This window comes from Gekko japonicus, unplaced genomic scaffold (assembly GCF_001447785.1).
Source record: "Gekko japonicus isolate JY-2015 unplaced genomic scaffold, Gekko_japonicus_V1.1 scaffold771, whole genome shotgun sequence".
Classification (NCBI taxonomy): Eukaryota; Metazoa; Chordata; class Lepidosauria; order Squamata; family Gekkonidae; genus Gekko; species Gekko japonicus.
In genome coordinates, this window is record NW_015165259.1 from 594527 (window position 1) to 611064 (window position 16538).

At 42.8% G+C, this 16538-nt stretch overlaps 1 protein-coding gene across 1 annotated transcript in view; it reads left to right on the forward strand.

The window, feature by feature from the left end:
- Positions 1–16538, forward strand: part of PTPRF (protein tyrosine phosphatase, receptor type F) — a 670152-nt gene that overhangs the window by 525472 nt on the left and 128142 nt on the right. Inside the window, exon 6 of the mRNA XM_015410174.1 lies at positions 1063–1173. Coding sequence (XP_015265660.1) covers positions 1063–1173 — 111 coding nt within the window. The remainder of the gene's footprint in view (positions 1–1062; positions 1174–16538) is intronic.

The window sequence follows — 16538 nt, forward strand, 5'->3', positions numbered from 1 at the left end:
TTTTCTGTCAAATGGAAATGAGTTCAGACTCTGACAAGCAGATAGGTTAATGCTTTGTCTCTTGGTTCAGGTGTGTGTATATGGGTTGTGTGGAGTTGTGGCCCTTTTCTGTCACCTCTGGAATCTCAGCTCTTGGAAGCACCATGAATAGTTTCTTCGCTGCTTTTACTCTTAGTCGTATTAATTTTTTGTCTTTATCATTGTCATACGTACTTTTTGTGCAGCTGGTTGCAGCCCATATGAATGGAATTCAGTTGAAAATGGTTAGGTCTCATTGAGGTTGGTCAGGATAATGAGCAAGAAATCTAGTCAATGCCATTCTAGCCATAGTCGTCTCTAGTGGCAGAATTGGGTTCAGGCCAAAATATAGTTGCTTGGATAGATTTAAATCCAGTTTTTACTGTATTGGTGTGCAGCTCCCTTTAGATGTATAAGGAAATAGTTTCACTAGCATGGGTGAGAGGACCACTCTTCAGAGAAGCAAAGGAACCTCTCAGGATGAAGTTGTATGGTCCTTTTTGGTTTCTAGAATTTTGTTATTCATACTTTTGTTTGGGGCTGGAACTGGTATAATTTTTAGAATGGAATTTAGTAATAAAAGGAATTTGAGAACAGTGTGCAGAAGTGAGAGTTGCCTGTTTGAGCACTATCTTTGAGCACTATTTTTAAAAGGCATATGATTGAAATAGACTTAAGTTTTTCTCTGCTATTTCAACCAGAGAACTCCAAATTCTTTTGAAAGGTTCTTTGCTTGGTAGAAATTTTTTTCTGAAAGCATGGATGTTTACATTAAAAAATAAAGTAGAATGGTGTCAGTAACCTTTTTGCCTATGCAGCAGTAGAGACTGGACGCAACAAATGCCTTTTCACACATGCATGGATGCCTTGTTGCTGTTGTAAGTGTTTTAGTGGCTCCAGGAGAAATGTCATGCCACATGCTTACTAGAGACACCCCCTCCCCCATCCTTGTGGTCCTGTCGGAATAAGGGGACATAGCCCAATTGTATGTATTTGTAAGGATTTTGCCATAAGCCATGTTGTCTGTGTCTTGTTTACATATAGGGGCCCTGCAGATTGAGAACAGCGAGGAGTCGGACCAGGGCAAATACGAATGTGTCGCCACAAACAGTGCGGGGACCCGTTATTCTGCTCCAGCCAACCTTTATGTGAGAGGTAAGGCAGGCTTCTTCTTTTTTATTTCATAAGCATTCTCAGTCACATGATTCATGGGATAGTATAGGTAGAGGGTACCTTAATGACGCCTATGAGTGGTGTAACTTAAATGTCCACTTAATCTGTGTATTCAAAAGAGCAAACTTTGGAAATGCATCCTTGCCCCTCTCATCAGTGCTTCTATGATAAAGCAGAAGTAATCCGTTCCAGAATCTGTCGTGGGAGCGGTGTAATGAAAGGGAGGAAGTCATTACTGTTTGTTTGGAAGTTTAATTTATCTGTTAGTTGAGCTTTGTGTGAGGCTGTAGGAAATTAGTGGAGCTCTTATCCTAGACGTCACCTGTTCTTCTTGCAGGTGAGCAGGTACATCAAGGTTGGTTTTGGAATAGCATGCTAGCTCTCTCAAGTCGTCTTGGTCAGCTTCTCCTAAGCAACAGGGATAATTACTGCAGCTATTACAATCACTTCCACTCCTGCTGAGACTCAGCTGCAGTTTGTTGCACAAAGCCACTTTGCCAGTCTGTTTTCTTATCTGTTATTCCCAGGGCTCAGAATAGGAGGGGCCTTTTTTCTTACATTAAATCTGATATTGAATTTTGTGTTTGAAGGGCAGAGAGTCATGTTACTTCATTAAGAAATGATGAAATTTTCTCTTTAGTATGTCAAGGAAATGGTGTGTGTTCCCTTTTGTAAGTAAGCCAGGACAGTAAGTGATAGACAGCACTAGGAGGCAGCTTGGGACTTGTATAAGAATGGGGAGGAGAACAAGAGTGAAATGTGATACCTTTGGCTCATTGACAGTTTAAACTCATTTTTTATTTTAACTTAGAGCCTGGATCCTACTAACTGATGGTTTGAAAATAACATTTTCATCTGCATTGCTTTCTCTTTCTCTCCTTCCTTCTTCCCCACACCCCTTTCCTAGTACACACTTACATGCACATACCATTTCTGAAAAAGAGCAGTCTTAACCGAGCTGAGGAGCGATTATTCTCTGGAGAGGCCAAGATGACCTGCTGTCTGATTGCTTCTAGGTGTCTCCGTTGTTCTCATTGTGTTCAGTGCTCGTTTTCTGCAGGTGCTTTTTCATTTTGCAGAATAATTTCAACATACCAAGTCTTTCAACAGCTGAAGTTCAGAACAGAAGATCACTCTTTATCTGTGCAGCAGAATCACCCATTTCTCACTCCTAATGTGATTAGAATTGACCTTATACTCTCTGAATTCTTGTAAACCATTGTTCAAGCCATTGCTAGTAAAACTAGTGCTTAGGTTGTTGTCCCTTTGCACCCAGAAATAGAGACAGGGTGTTTATTTGAATTTATCACATGCTTACATTGTTGTGTAAATGATTATATATTCTTGACCATGGTTGCATGCAATAGCAATATCTAGCCTTTGCAAACAGGATTGGGAAGGGTAATGTTTCACCTGAATGCACAGCTTGCCAAGGCGAAGAAACCTCACCTTTAAACCTGCCTGATTGCTGAATCTTTCTTTATTTAGCAAGAGATTCCCCTTGGAGTCTAAGAAGTGCAATAAACTATGACCCCAGGCTTGATGCGAAGAGCAGGTTGTTCAGGTAGCTGGCTGGTTGGCTGGCTTTCGAGATAAGGTGACATGAGCCAGGCTTCCAGTAGAGAGATGTTTCTAACTTCATGTGTATGGCTCATTTTCTATTAACCATCGTATTTCTCAGGCATAAATTTTGGAACAAGCCTCCTTTTTATTGCACATAATCTTTACAAGGTTGGACTCCAAGCTGCAGGATTGAGATAAAGCCCCACAGTATATAAAAGGCAGGTTACTACATAAATTGTTCCCTGTGGAGGTTTGCCATATGTACGGTTTCCCAGACAATATTTATGCAGGTGGCTTTGTTTTACAAAACAAAATAGGTAGCATAACCAGCACAGGGAAAGACTTTTCACAATTCATCTGGTCCTAAAACCATCATTTATGTCTTTGTCAATTGGATGAGGCTAGTTTCCTTGCCTCTCAGATCTGAGAAAGCAAAATAATGCATGTGCTTGATTATTGCCCATGAGTTATATTTGTGTAGCCATGTAAGCTACATAATAACTGAATAGCACTTAATTGTTGATTATTTTATTTGTAAGATTCATATCCTGCCTTTTTTCTTAACAAGCAGACACAGTAGCTTACAAAACAGAAGGTAAAACAGTAATGTAAAATAAAAATACCAATTAAACTACAAAAACAACAAAGTAATAATAAGAAGGCAAGCCAGTTAGACAGTGGCAATTAAACTATATCCACATTTAAATAAAAAAACGTAAAAGCAGCTATAAAATTGACAGTACCAATAACCTAAAAACCAAAAAATCTTAGAAACATAATTTGGCAGAAAAGCAATCAGGTTTAGGGAAATGATTTATTTAGTCTACCTCGTTGGCCCTTTAGCAGCCTGAATAGCCCAGAGTAGCCTGAGCTTGTCAAAACTTACTATTTTACACAGAGAGTTATTAAAATGTGGAATTCGCTGCCAGAGGATGTAGTGAAGGCCACAGGAATAAACAGCTTTAAAAGAGGATTAGTTAGATTCATGGAGGATAAGTCTATCAATGGCTACCAGCCACGGTGACTGAGGGGAACTTCCATGTCCAGAGGCACTAAACCTCTGAATCCCAGTGCCAGGAGGCAACATCAGGGGAAAGCTTTGGCCTCTGTGCCTTGTTATTGGCCATCCAGAAGAACTGGCTGGCCACTATGTGAGGCAGGATGCTGGACTAGATGGACCACTGGTTTGATCCAGCAGGGCTGCTCTTATGTTTTTATGACCTCAGAAGCTAAGCAGGGTTGGCCAAGGTTAGTGCTGGGATGGGAAACCACTAAAAAAGACTCAGGTTGCCATGCAGTGAAAAGCAATGTCAAACCACCTCTGCTCATCTCTTGCCTTGCAAACCACATGAGGGGTTGCCATGAGCTGTTTGTGACTTGATTACTCTTAATTAATAATTAACAGCCCTTTAGAAAAGTTCCATAAAAACACACACAAAGTTGCAGGCACATGTAAGAAAGCTCTAAGAGCTTCTCCTTTGTAAAACTTTGCATGAGAGGGGGGTAAAATACTTCAAGAATACTTAATCCTTCTCCTAACAATTGCTTACTACCTGAAACTCCGCCCTGTGACAGCTATCTTTACCCATATTAGTGTTCTAGCCCAGTGTTTGCCTAGTATACACAAGTCAGGAATTCCAATTTCAGAGTAAGAACTGAATGGCAGAAGAAGGGTTAAACATTCCCTTCCCTACCCTGGTTGGAAGTGCTCCCTCTTGAGAGTTCACTTTATACAGGAGACGGGGTCATCAGTGATTTGGTACAGCTGCAGTGTTACATATTGCCCCTTAATCTTATCATATTTTAATTTATTTATTTATTTATTAGGCAATTTATTTGTCTACTTTTCTCCTCAATAAAACCCCAAAGCAGCTTACAAAAACATCTAGATATAAATTTTAAAAATATATACTGTTTAAAGAAAACAACATCACAAAGCCACTTCCTGAGCAATGTCTGGATCCCATGGAATGCAATGTTTGTAGACTTTGAGTCTGAGCCCAAGAGCCCTTTGGCTCACACCTCTGTCTGTAAGTACTTGCAGACAGGAAGAAGATAGACATTCCACTAGCTTTTATGTAGCTGGTAAGATGTTCCCCCCCAAAAACCCTCTTTGCTCGGAGCTCCTGACTACACTCAGGCTGTAAGTATCTGTGATCCCTTCCTAAATACATTTATTCAAAATACAGTTCATTGAAGACAGGAAGAACAGGGAGAAAAACATAGCCTAGGTGGTGCAGGGGTGTTTCTCCCACTCTGCCCTCTCCACTCCTTATTGCCGAAGCAGCTGTATTTCAATGGCTGCTCCCTACTCACACAAAACTGATGCATCCTGGGATCTTAGAAAGTAGTTCCTGCTCTAGTGAGGTAGAGGAGAGCCTGGACTGGCCACTTGCTTGTGGGAACAGATGCTTCTGGGAAGAAGCAAATGGCCACAGTTTTGATTATACTATCATATTTACCCAAAAATGAAAATAACCCTGAATATTAGATGGCTTTCCCAAAAATGTTATGTGCAGGGGGTTTTAAAGTATATACTTGTAGTTTGTATGTGAATATAAAACAGCCCTCTCTTTTTCTTGAAGGCAAATTGGGGGGGGGCTAAACTTCATTTTAGGTAAATACAGTAATCAGCAAACCTGGGGAAATTGTGTATCTGATATCTCTGAAACCGGATGATTCTGGTGGTGGAAGGTGCTGTCAAGTTGCAGCTGACTTATGGCGACCACGTAGGGTTTTCAAGACATTGCCTGCCTCTGTGTAGCAACCCTGGACATCCTTGGTGGTCTCCCACCTAAATACTATCCAGGGCCGACCTTGCTAAGCTTCCAAGATCTGATGAGATTGGGCTAGTCTGGGCTAGCCTGGGTAGGGCTCAGGTGATTCTATGGGTAGGTAGTAACAGTTAATATAGTATCTTTCCTTAGTACGTTTAATATTTCACACACCTTACATACGTAATCCTTACACCTTGTAAGACAGACCAGTGGAGCTACAGATGAAGATCTCAAGCTGAGACTGTACAATGTGTTCATGGCTGAACTATGTGAACTGAAGACTTCCCAACTCACTGCCCAAACGTTTACACTACAGGAGTTCTCATGACAGCCTTGCACGTTCCTGGTTCATATTTCAGTGCACAAGGCAAAAAACAGTCACAGGGAAAAGAAGGTAATGGAGTGGAGGTATTCCTCATAACAGCATCACTTCTTCCCATGAGTATACTGTAGCAGCCATATACAGCCTACAGCTCCTCATGCCTCCTCTGGAGGCTATCAGGGGAATGGTGGTATGTCAAGCCTGCATCATTTATAACTCTCAAATGGCCAGGACGAACATATGCAGTATCCCACCAAAAAGCTTTTGTGCCCCCAAACCCTTATAATTCGTTGGGTTGATTTATGTGTTTTGTGGCTTCAATCAGTTTGCCTCCAACACAGTCTGATCTTTGGTGATCTGCAGCCCACTGTATAACAACATTGTTGAATTGTATTTCTTTAGTGCTTTAAAAACATTGCTAGCTGAACCACACAACCTGTACTGCTGCAAAGCAAGAAGAAATCAAATGCTGGTCAGGAGTCAGCTGTTGCTACCGGCCTTGGTAGCAGTGCCATTTCAGGGGAATTGCTTATTACCAGTGTTTAACCATTGGGGTTGCTGGCAAAGAACGGCCCCGGCGACACAGAGAATTTGCCGCCCGAAAGGCACGAATGTTGGGTGGATTTTCGGGGTGCGATCACACCGCAACATCTGGGAAGCATAGCTCACTCATGGCCAACCCATGGCATCCCACCGAAGATGCGGAGTTAAAAAGTACCAAGGAAAGTGCACTAGTATCCAGAAAACACGCGGCACAGGTGGGCGTGTGATTGTGGGAGCGCTAGTATCCCCTGGCATCCGGCGCCCATCCACGTCCCGTCACAAACTGGATGTTTTTCGTAAGCGCTTGCGCACAAACACGAAACTGAAAACAGTGCTGCTCCACGGAACTGCACATGAGTACAAACATGAAACGCTTGTGTGATCGCGCCGCTCCGCTTCTTTGCCATGCTGCAGCATCGCCGTTTGATTTCCAGCTAACAGCTGAAGCACGGAGACTTGGGGGACTGTGTGATCGGGCTACCGCACTTTATTTTGCTCTCGGGAGAACATCCACGCCTCCCCCCCCCCCCCCCCGTGTTTTTGCCAGCGGGCGCAGCCAACATTGCTTAAAAATACAGTGTCATATCCTTCAGTGTGGGGAAGGTGGTTGTGTTTGACTGGTGGCTTTGACATCATAGTAAAGGTTCCTGAAAGACCTTTCTTACGCCTCCCCCAGTCATTTAAAATAGCTATTTTATATGGTTTTATCTTTTTAAATGACTATGTAAGCCACTTTGGGGACTGGATATTGCAAAAGAATGAATGATAAACATTTAATTTGATTCCAGGGCAGTGTCCATGCTGGAAGAGAGGCTGAGTGATCCATGATTGGATCTCATCAGCCATCTTTATTAGTAAACAGCAGCTGGGACTGTCATTCAGTTGGCCAGCAGGAGATTAGCCTCTCCTTAAAACTGATGTTTGCCCCACTGGGGGGGAAATGCAGTAACATACAGGCAACCATGCATGTTTTCCTTCAACAAGGAAAATAGCTGCTCCAGGGAACCATTTAAAGAAAACAGTATCGGCAGGGGCCTGAAACTTGCCATACCTTCCCCCACTCCCCAGAAGCTGCTGTTTATCACTCATAAATGCTTCAGAGATCTAATCATGGATCTTTCTGTCTCATCTAGTTTGGCCTTCTGTCCTTAGGCTAGTATCTTTTGTTTCCATTGTGTAAGGATCAGGCAGCTGTAGTAAAGCAGTAGAAAAAAAGCTGTACTGCCATAATGTCAAAGCACCCATTTTCTCACAGTGTAAACGGCTTTGTAGGTAAAGACATTAGTGCCAACTACACATTTAATGACTAACAACCGGAATAGCCTGTGCTAAGTGGAGTCAGTGTGAGGTTAATGCATCCTGCAAGGGTTATACACACAGGAAAAGATCCTGTGGCCGCTACCAAAGAATTATGTATATTTGAAGTGGTTCTAAAGCTAACACAAATAGCAGTATTATAAATGCATTTTGCCCATTTAAAAGTTTTGTGGGCAGAAATTTTACAAAGCAGATTTACCCCAGAAAATCCAATTCAGACAGTGGTCTGAGGGTTGCTTTGGTTTGCACCAGTCAGTAGTGAAAGCTGTATTTGAGAAAGGGGGCACCCAAACTGGACAGATGGGTTTGTGAGACCATACCCACAATTGATGAGTATGAGAAACTCTTTGACCACTGCACATACTGCTCTTCTGCCTTTCATGTCAGAGGAACAATTCATAATGTCTGCAGCAGCAAGAATCCAAGCCACCTGAAAGATTGCTTGCGTAAAGTTGTTAAGATACCATCATTAATAAAAACTTGAGGGTGATCCTCCAGAGGTGATAGTTGAAACTGCTTAGAAAGTGACAAGTGGTAAATCATTCTGTGGAAACATGCCTTCCCCAAAGGGAGTGTGCACAGGGACAGGTGCCTCTTCTGAGATGGCTGATCTCCAAGGAGCAGCACTGAACAAATTTCAGCATCTGTCCTGAAGGGACATGTTATTAAAGTTATGCCTGATGAGCTAAGAAAGGAACATTTAGAAACACCATAAGCACAGGACTGGATTACAGGTCAGTCTCAGTCAGTACCAGGCTTCTGCCCAACAGCACGTCTGTAGGAAATAGTGGGTGATAACACTGAGATCCTTCTATCATAACGCTGCAATTGTCAACTCGTTTCTTATCTCCCATGTAAAATCTCTACAGTATAAAAGCATATAGTTTATTTGGCAGGCCCTTGCACACTAAATTTGTAGTCCTGTTCTTGGGACATAGTAACAACCTGTTTCCTACTTGAGAACTGTTGAATAGCATTGTTATGATAGATTCAGGTGGGTAGCCGTGTTGGTCTGAAGCAACAGAACAAAGTTTGAGTCTGGTGGCTCAAACGTTGCATTGTCAGGAGTACATAAACCTGAATTGATTACCTCAGTACCATTTCTATCCTTGTTCATTTTATATTGGTTATTGTTTTGCTATGTTTTAACTGCTATTGTTACCTGTACTTTCTGCTTACATAACTTGTAAAATTTCTAATCAAGCTCATGTTTAAAATCATATATTGTGTGATCTACTGCTGCGTAAAGCTGCTTATGTCAAGAGCACGTGTCAGTCGTCCTGTCCATGACTGTCCTTAATTGTTGCTGTAGTAGTTTGGGCTTGTCTTTTTCAACACATTTATCTGTATTCATTTTTTCAGCCACCTTTTCTTGATATCAGGTGGCAGAGGAATTAAATAACTTGATTGCACCTCCTTTTATTACATGCTGTTGAATATCCCTAGAAACAGCATAAATAGGGGTTCTGTTTTTCCTTCTCTGTACAATTGATTCTTGTAATTTTTAGTGAACAAAAAATGGGAAAGGTACAACAGGCGAAGAACATAAGAAAAGGTCAGAGACATGAAATGATGTTAAGAAAAAGCCAAAACATTGTGATACTTGAGCTTAGAAACTAGAATGCTGAAGGGGCTGGATGGCTGTGGTAAATGATATAAACTTTTCTTTTGCATTATACTAATTTAACATAGAGATTTACAGGAAACAAAGAAGGGTGTCTACACAGAACATATATCTGTTCTCTGAAATTTACCAATGTAGGATATGTGTGATTTAGGGTTGCCATTTTCCAAGTGATGGCTGGATATCTCCCAGAATCACAACTGATCTTCAGGCAGCAGACATCAGTTCCCCTGGAGCAAATGGCTGCTGTGGAAGGTAGACTCATTGGCATCATACTCCACTGCAGTTCCTCCCCTCCGCAAACCCCACCATCCCCAAGCGCTACCCTCAAAATCTTCAGAAGTTTACCAACTCAGAGCTGGCCTGGCAACTCTAGCTGTGATTGCATTTTTAAAAAATGAAAAGAAAATAGGGTATCATTGTGGGATCAGTATGACATTTTTTAATGTCTTAGAAAAGGTTGTATTCTGACCCCTGCCTTGGGCTGACGCTGGCTTATGGTCCACATTTGTATCTGCAGCTAGCCAAGCTTTATATTGATTCATATATGATGATAATTGTTGAATATGTACTCGCTGTAATACTTCATGTTGTTTACAGTAGAGTCATCACTTTTGGAGAGCTTCTATATATGGTCCTCTTCACATACACATACCACCACAGGATCCATTTTTCTGTGGTGCAATCTCATGTAACTGGGGGACATTATGTGAATTAAAATACTATCAATTGACACCCTACCATGGAAGAGGGTACTGGTGGGGTAGAAAAGATCCCTGCCAACATCATAAAGGTCCCGTTCACACTCACCTATTTGGTCCGGGAGCGGGACAGTTCGGGGGCGGTTCAAACCGGCGCGATCACACCACAACATCTGGGAAGCGCCGTGATACCGTCCCCGAACTGTCTCTATTCTTTGAAACCGCGCCTCAAACTGAACCACCTATCTTGGTGGTTCAAGTGGATGCGGCGCCTCTTCCCGGCCGTTTGATCGCCGGCGCAAGGACGCGCCGGCACAACCCCGGGCCGGAGACGAACTGCGCATGCTCAGGCATGCGCAGTTCAGCCGGCCCCCGGTTAGGGCCGTGTTTTCTCCCCGGCGTTTGATCGCGCCGGGGAGAAACGGCGGCGCGGCCAGCACTCACACTTCTTAAATAGTATAAAATAACAGCAGCAAAAAGTAACTCCCACATGTCACTTTGTGCACATGAAAGGGGGGCCTTATTCAATACATTTCAGATGAGGTCACAAAGAATGCCACCATGTAAATCTCCTGTTAAGATTAAACTACTGTGGAAGAGCCCTGCATGTCAGCCATATCTCTGATGTTAATTAGAAATCCGCCTTTGCTGTTGCATAAGTTAAGACTATCCTTTGGAATGAAGCCAGATTTAGACGGATGGAAGAGGGTATATTCAGTACATCAGGGATCTGATTTTTCCCTTGTGTGTCCCTTGCTTAAGATTTGGAGAGAAGCCAAAATATTGTGCTCTGTAGTCAGTTGATGTACACATTAAAATCAGTGAAGGCTCTGGATGAGGCTTTTATCTCACGGTACCACAATTTTGGAGCCCCTTCCTGAAAACAGGATGTAGACACTTGGGAAGAGGGTAAACACACTGTAATTTGACTTAAGTTTTCAAAGCTTAACTGTATTACGGATGGCTCTCATTACTGATTAATATTGATGTCATTTTTTTAAAAAAAAGTTCAGAATTGTCAGAATTAACAGGATTTTTCTCTGTTGTGGGTTTATATTAATTATTCTCTGTTTCGCAGTCAAATACTGAGAACAGGTATGCCTTGTGATTGCTCCTTTGGAGTCATCTTTGCCCCTGTGAATCTTTTAACCATAATCAGGAGAGGTAGACCTAACAGCTGTCATCATGCAGAGTCCATGAAACATGGCACACCCAATGCCTGGCCTTGCTACTCAGAATGTAGCAGGGCTTCGGGATGTGAGGTCTGGATATTTTTTGCATTTTTAAATTACGCTTCCCATGACATACATAAGTTAGTGTTCTTCTTACTTTCATGCTTAAAGTCCTATTTTTCTGAAAACAGAAAGGCTTGCTTCCTGCAGTGCCAGAGATAAAGAGTAGGGCTCTGGGGGGAAATTGAGCTTTCCAATTCAGTAGATGTTGGCATATTTTCCAGTAAAGCAGGAACAATTTCAACACTAGATGAAAGAAGGCACAGCTACTCCCATTTGAGGTCTCCTGTTTCCTGAGCAGAGTCAGCGACAAATGTTTATTTCCGATAATCCATTAGTATAAAAAGAGATTAAGAGATAATCCAACAATTAGTGACAAATTACAGGCCCCAAGCTCATCCTTGACTGACAGGCAAGAAAGTGATCTGTTTGTATTAGTGTGTGTTTTATAACTGCACTTTGTTTCCTGTAATCTAAAGTACAAACACATATGGACAAACCATTGTAGCTTGCCTAGTCTATGACCTGAAACTAGCCGCTGCTCTGCCAGTGTACCACACATGTTAAAAGAGAAAGCAGTGGCCAGGCTTTACAGAATATGTATTGTTGTTCTTCTCCATCAGCTACTAACCCTCTTAGACCTGCTTCATATATTATCTTACTGGCATGGTTGTGTGAGCCAGTTCTAGCCAGCACGATCTGGCCTGCAGGAGGAGCAGGTGGACTGCTCAATGGCCTGCTGTAACTGTTTTGCTCAACACTTTGCAGATAAAATCCCTCACATGCATTCCAACTTGGACTCCACATTAACAGTGACAGGATCAGATGGTACCAGGGTGCTGATGTCCAGCTGTTTAAAATACTTTTCAGTTTACTTAGTCTGAGGATGTGAACAGGATCCTTGGAAGTTTGAGGCCTAACATCTGCTTGTATGACCATTGCTCCTCCTGGTTGCTTAAATCTGCTGGGGCAGGGGAGCTGGCTGACTGGGTCCAAGAGGCAGTTGTACTCCACTTTAAAGAACAGATTTGTAGCCTCGTGTGCTTGGGGGCCCAGGCCTATTGCTGAATAAGCAGGTAGAAGCTGCAGCCAGGAGTACCTTTTACCAGCTTCAGCTAGTTAGCCAACTGTGGCCTTTCCTGGGCAGAAAAGATCTAGCCCTTGTGGTGCATGCCCTGGTTTAGATTACTGCAATGCACTCTGTATGGGGCTGCCCTTGAAAAGTGTTCAAAAACATCAGTTGGTGCAGAATGCTGTAGCCAGGATGTTGGGTCATAGGGACCATATCCCTCCAGTCTTGGCCCATCTACACTGGTTGCGAACCTGTTTCCTGGCACAATTCAAGGTGCTGGCGTTAATCTTTAAAGCCCTATAGGGTTTAGAACCAATATACCTGGAAGGACCAACTTGCCTGCTCCCTTATGTACGCACCCAACCACTGCGATCCTCTTTGGAGGCCCTGCTTTGGGTGCCCCTGCCTTCCGAGATTAGTTGGGTGGTGGCAAACCAGGGGCGGGCCTTCTCAGCTGCAGCACCAAAACTCTGGAGCCCTCTCCCCAAGGAGACTCGCCTGCCCCCTTCTGTTGCCATCTTCCATTAGTAGGAGAAGACTTCTTTGTTTCGTTTGGCATCCCCTCAATGATCCCTCTTTCCTGACCACTGTTTTAATAACTGTTCTTGTGTTTTTGTATGTGTATTTTAACTCTGGTTTCAATTGTTCTAATTATGTGTTTTTGGTGATTGTAATGGTCTTCAAAATACAACTTTATTGTGTATGTTTTTTAATTTGTTAGTTGTCTTTGTGGCCCTCATAAGGGCCAGAAGATGGGGTATGAATTTTCTAAAATAAAAATAAATAAATCATATATTTCAGGCTGTGCAACTCTAAACCATTTAGAAGGGCATATAACAATGGTTTATTAGTACTAGAAACAGTCCTTTTTCTTGTTTTTTCTTGTCTGGATTAATTGCTTTTTATGAATGTTGTATTTAAATGTTGATGTGAGTCTCTTTGGGAGAGAAGCAGGCTATAAATCTTTTAAAATCAATAATGGGCTCTTACTCTCAGCCCTTTGGTTACATATCCAGAGGCTGAACTTGTAGCTCCTCCCCATGCCACACAGGAAAATAGGTAAAGAACTGCACAGGAGGTACAGTCCTCCTGTCAAAAGACAAAGCTCCCTCATCTATTTCCAAGTTGAGATGAAGAGCCAGAGGAACCAAAACTATCTTCCCACTGTCCTTAAGGGCTGCTGTAATGGTATTGATGGAAAAAGTGAGCACAGCCCTCCCCACCCTGGTTATTTGTAATTAGAATATTGAAACGCTGCCCTGTACAGAGTGTGCCCTGCTCTGAGAGTAAATATTGTGGATTTTTGTTTAGATTCCATGGCACTTCTTGGTGCAATCCATTTAAGGAGCAAGTTTGTGGCTGAACATCAGCAAAACTAGTTGAAATCCCATCTACTTTAATCCTTACAAATGAGTTACTGACAGTGCAATCCACAATATATAGTCCCATTGTGGCTTTTTAATTCATGGTGTTTTCTGCTGATAGGCAAGTTTTTCTCCTCTTCCTCTCCACCCTTTAAATCTGACTCATAAGCAGTTCTTAAACCACCAGAGCAGCCTCCAATTTCTCTCACCAAGGCTTCAGTTGCAGATGATGCGCCACAGATATCTAGCTGCAGTAAGGTCAGCCTCGCCAAGGAAATGAGATCTTCCATGTCCCTCAGGGAAGCACAGCACAACTAACTACTGTCTCTCCTGCAGGAACAGAAAGGGGGCATGTTCCGGATTGTCCTGCTCCTTTGGGGTGACTGCTGCTTTGACATCTTGCCCACTTTTCCTTCCCAGTTTAGTGCATCAGGGGGCCTGGCACAGCGGTCGATTCATACTATGATAATGTTTCTCTGCTGCCTTTAGCTCTATGTGGAAAGAGGGAACAAGAGGCTCTTCCTGCTAGAAGAATTTCCATTGTTCACCAGGACTGCTTTCTCTGTGCAGAAGTGATGGGGGAGGGGTGTGCATGTTGATCTGTATGTGTGAAAGGTGGGGCTGAAGTCAACTTTAGAGTTAGAATGAAACTTGGCTTGAAGGCCTGTGATGTTTGAGATGTGGTGGGTATGTACATGTGTGTTGAGTGTGCACACGTCTTTTGCCTGTAATTGGCCAAGAGTGGGGCTGCCTACAAAAATTTCTTCAGCCCTTGGTATGCCTGCTCTTATGTTTTGGAGCTGGGGTCGTGTGCATCTGGATAAGGAAGAGAAGCTGAACCCACTGCTCTGTGGCAGGAGTGGCACGCTGGTGTATATGCCATGTGTGCTTGCACAGTTGGGTAGTCCTGGCCAGTCTCAGCCATCTTGTCTTGTTGTTTCAGTGCTGTGCAGACACATGGCCTGTTTTTACTCTCTGTGTTTTTCCTTGTCTTTTTTTATTCCCTTCTCATCTTCATCGCACTCTGTCATCAAACAAAACAAACTTTCATCTCTCAGCTCAGCGAGAAGGTTGGTCGTTTTCACTTCTTATCCATCTACAGTATGCCACCTCCGATGGGACTTTTCCAGTAAGGGATGGAGAGCCAGCCCTGCAAGGAGAGGGTCTGATGGCCCCTGGCTCCCTGCCAGGCACTGCCACAGCAGGCCTGATGGAATCTGCTTCCTCTTTGCTATGACCTTGCTGACAGCATTGATCACATTGCTTGCATGCCTTTGTTGTTTGGTGTTTCAAATGCACAGACTCTTACCTGCATGCAGCCCACCCCACAGGTTTCCTTGTTTGAGGCGGGAATGGATGCATGCGCCTAAAGAGTAGGCAGCAGAGGAGGGGTTCTGCCTTATCCTGTTAATTTCATTTAGACTCCCATGTGGTTCTGTCTCTGTCCAGGGATTCATAGTGCTCATGTGATGCTTAGATCAAGATGATCCCTCCTCTCTCACAATGTGAGCTGCTGGGAGTAGAGTAGGAGGTGTAGGAGAAACTGATGCAGACAGCACAGCTGCTTTTTGAAGTTCTTTTCTGAAGGAAACAAGTAGGTTTGCACTTGACCATCTTGCCTTGGGATGCAGGGCTTATGATACATGCAGGACGTCATTGGAATAATTGGAGGAGTTCTTGCTGGCCCATTTTCTTTACAAGAGTATAATTTGCAGTCCTAAAAGCTGATACTGACTTCTCCAAGTAATGACTCAGCAGTGGCATCAACCATACGTCAGGAAAGAAAGTATGGCACAGATGATTCTGTGTTGTACCGAGGCACTAGGTAAAAGTTGTTCTCTGAACATCAGAATCCGTAGAGGGCATGAAAAACTGGTAGAAGACAAACAAAGCCTATAACTTGATATGTCTTCAAAGAGAAAAGTTATCCAAAAGCCATTATTGTTGTGAGTATACAGTTTCATCCCACATCAGCCTCCCATCTGTATAATCAGAGGACCAATTGGAAGGGTAGTAGATCCAAAGTACCTGCACTTTTCTTTTTCTCACTGTTTTCATTTAATGCAACAACACGGAACTACCCAAGAACAGGAAACCACTGTTTGGGTATGCTGTTAATTTGAGACCCCCTCCCCTCAAGCCCCTAAAAACCATACAGAAGAAAACTTCATTATGATTGTAATTAGAGCATGTATAATGAGATGCTTCTGCAGTTGTCCCAGAGCAGGAGCTTTTGTTCTGATTATCCTTCTCTGAATATGCTCCCTTTAGACAAAAATAGGGTAAGAGAGTTTCTTATTATCTATCTTAAAGTAGAGCTTGTTGAGGGCAGCATTCCCTGACATCTTGGCAGGGATAAAAGCTGAGAAATAGTGAGAAGATCCTAGAACTGTATAATTTTCCTTGATTGGAGAGCACTGCTGTGCAAGGTCAAATAACTTAATGAAATTAAAAACTTTTCCCAGTGAAGCATTCAAGAATGTATCACCAGCAACATAGGGCTGTTTCCAATGTTATTTATCATTAATTATATTAGTATCCCATCTTGTAATTAGAGCATGTATAGAGTTTGTTCTATCATTGAACTCAAGGAGGGTTGATAGGAAGACTCAGACCTGCTCCACTTCATCCCTGCAATCATGCCCTGAAAATATGACACAGCATTTTCATACGTGAAGAATTCCACGATATATACTTCTGTGTCTTCATGGTTTCTTTGCACTCCCACATATGGGAACTCTGGTTAGTTCTAGAGCTCTAGCCAAAGAATTGGCATTTAGATCCCTTGTCAAGGAATAGATCTGCTCCTATGCCTGCCTCACGGGTGGGGTG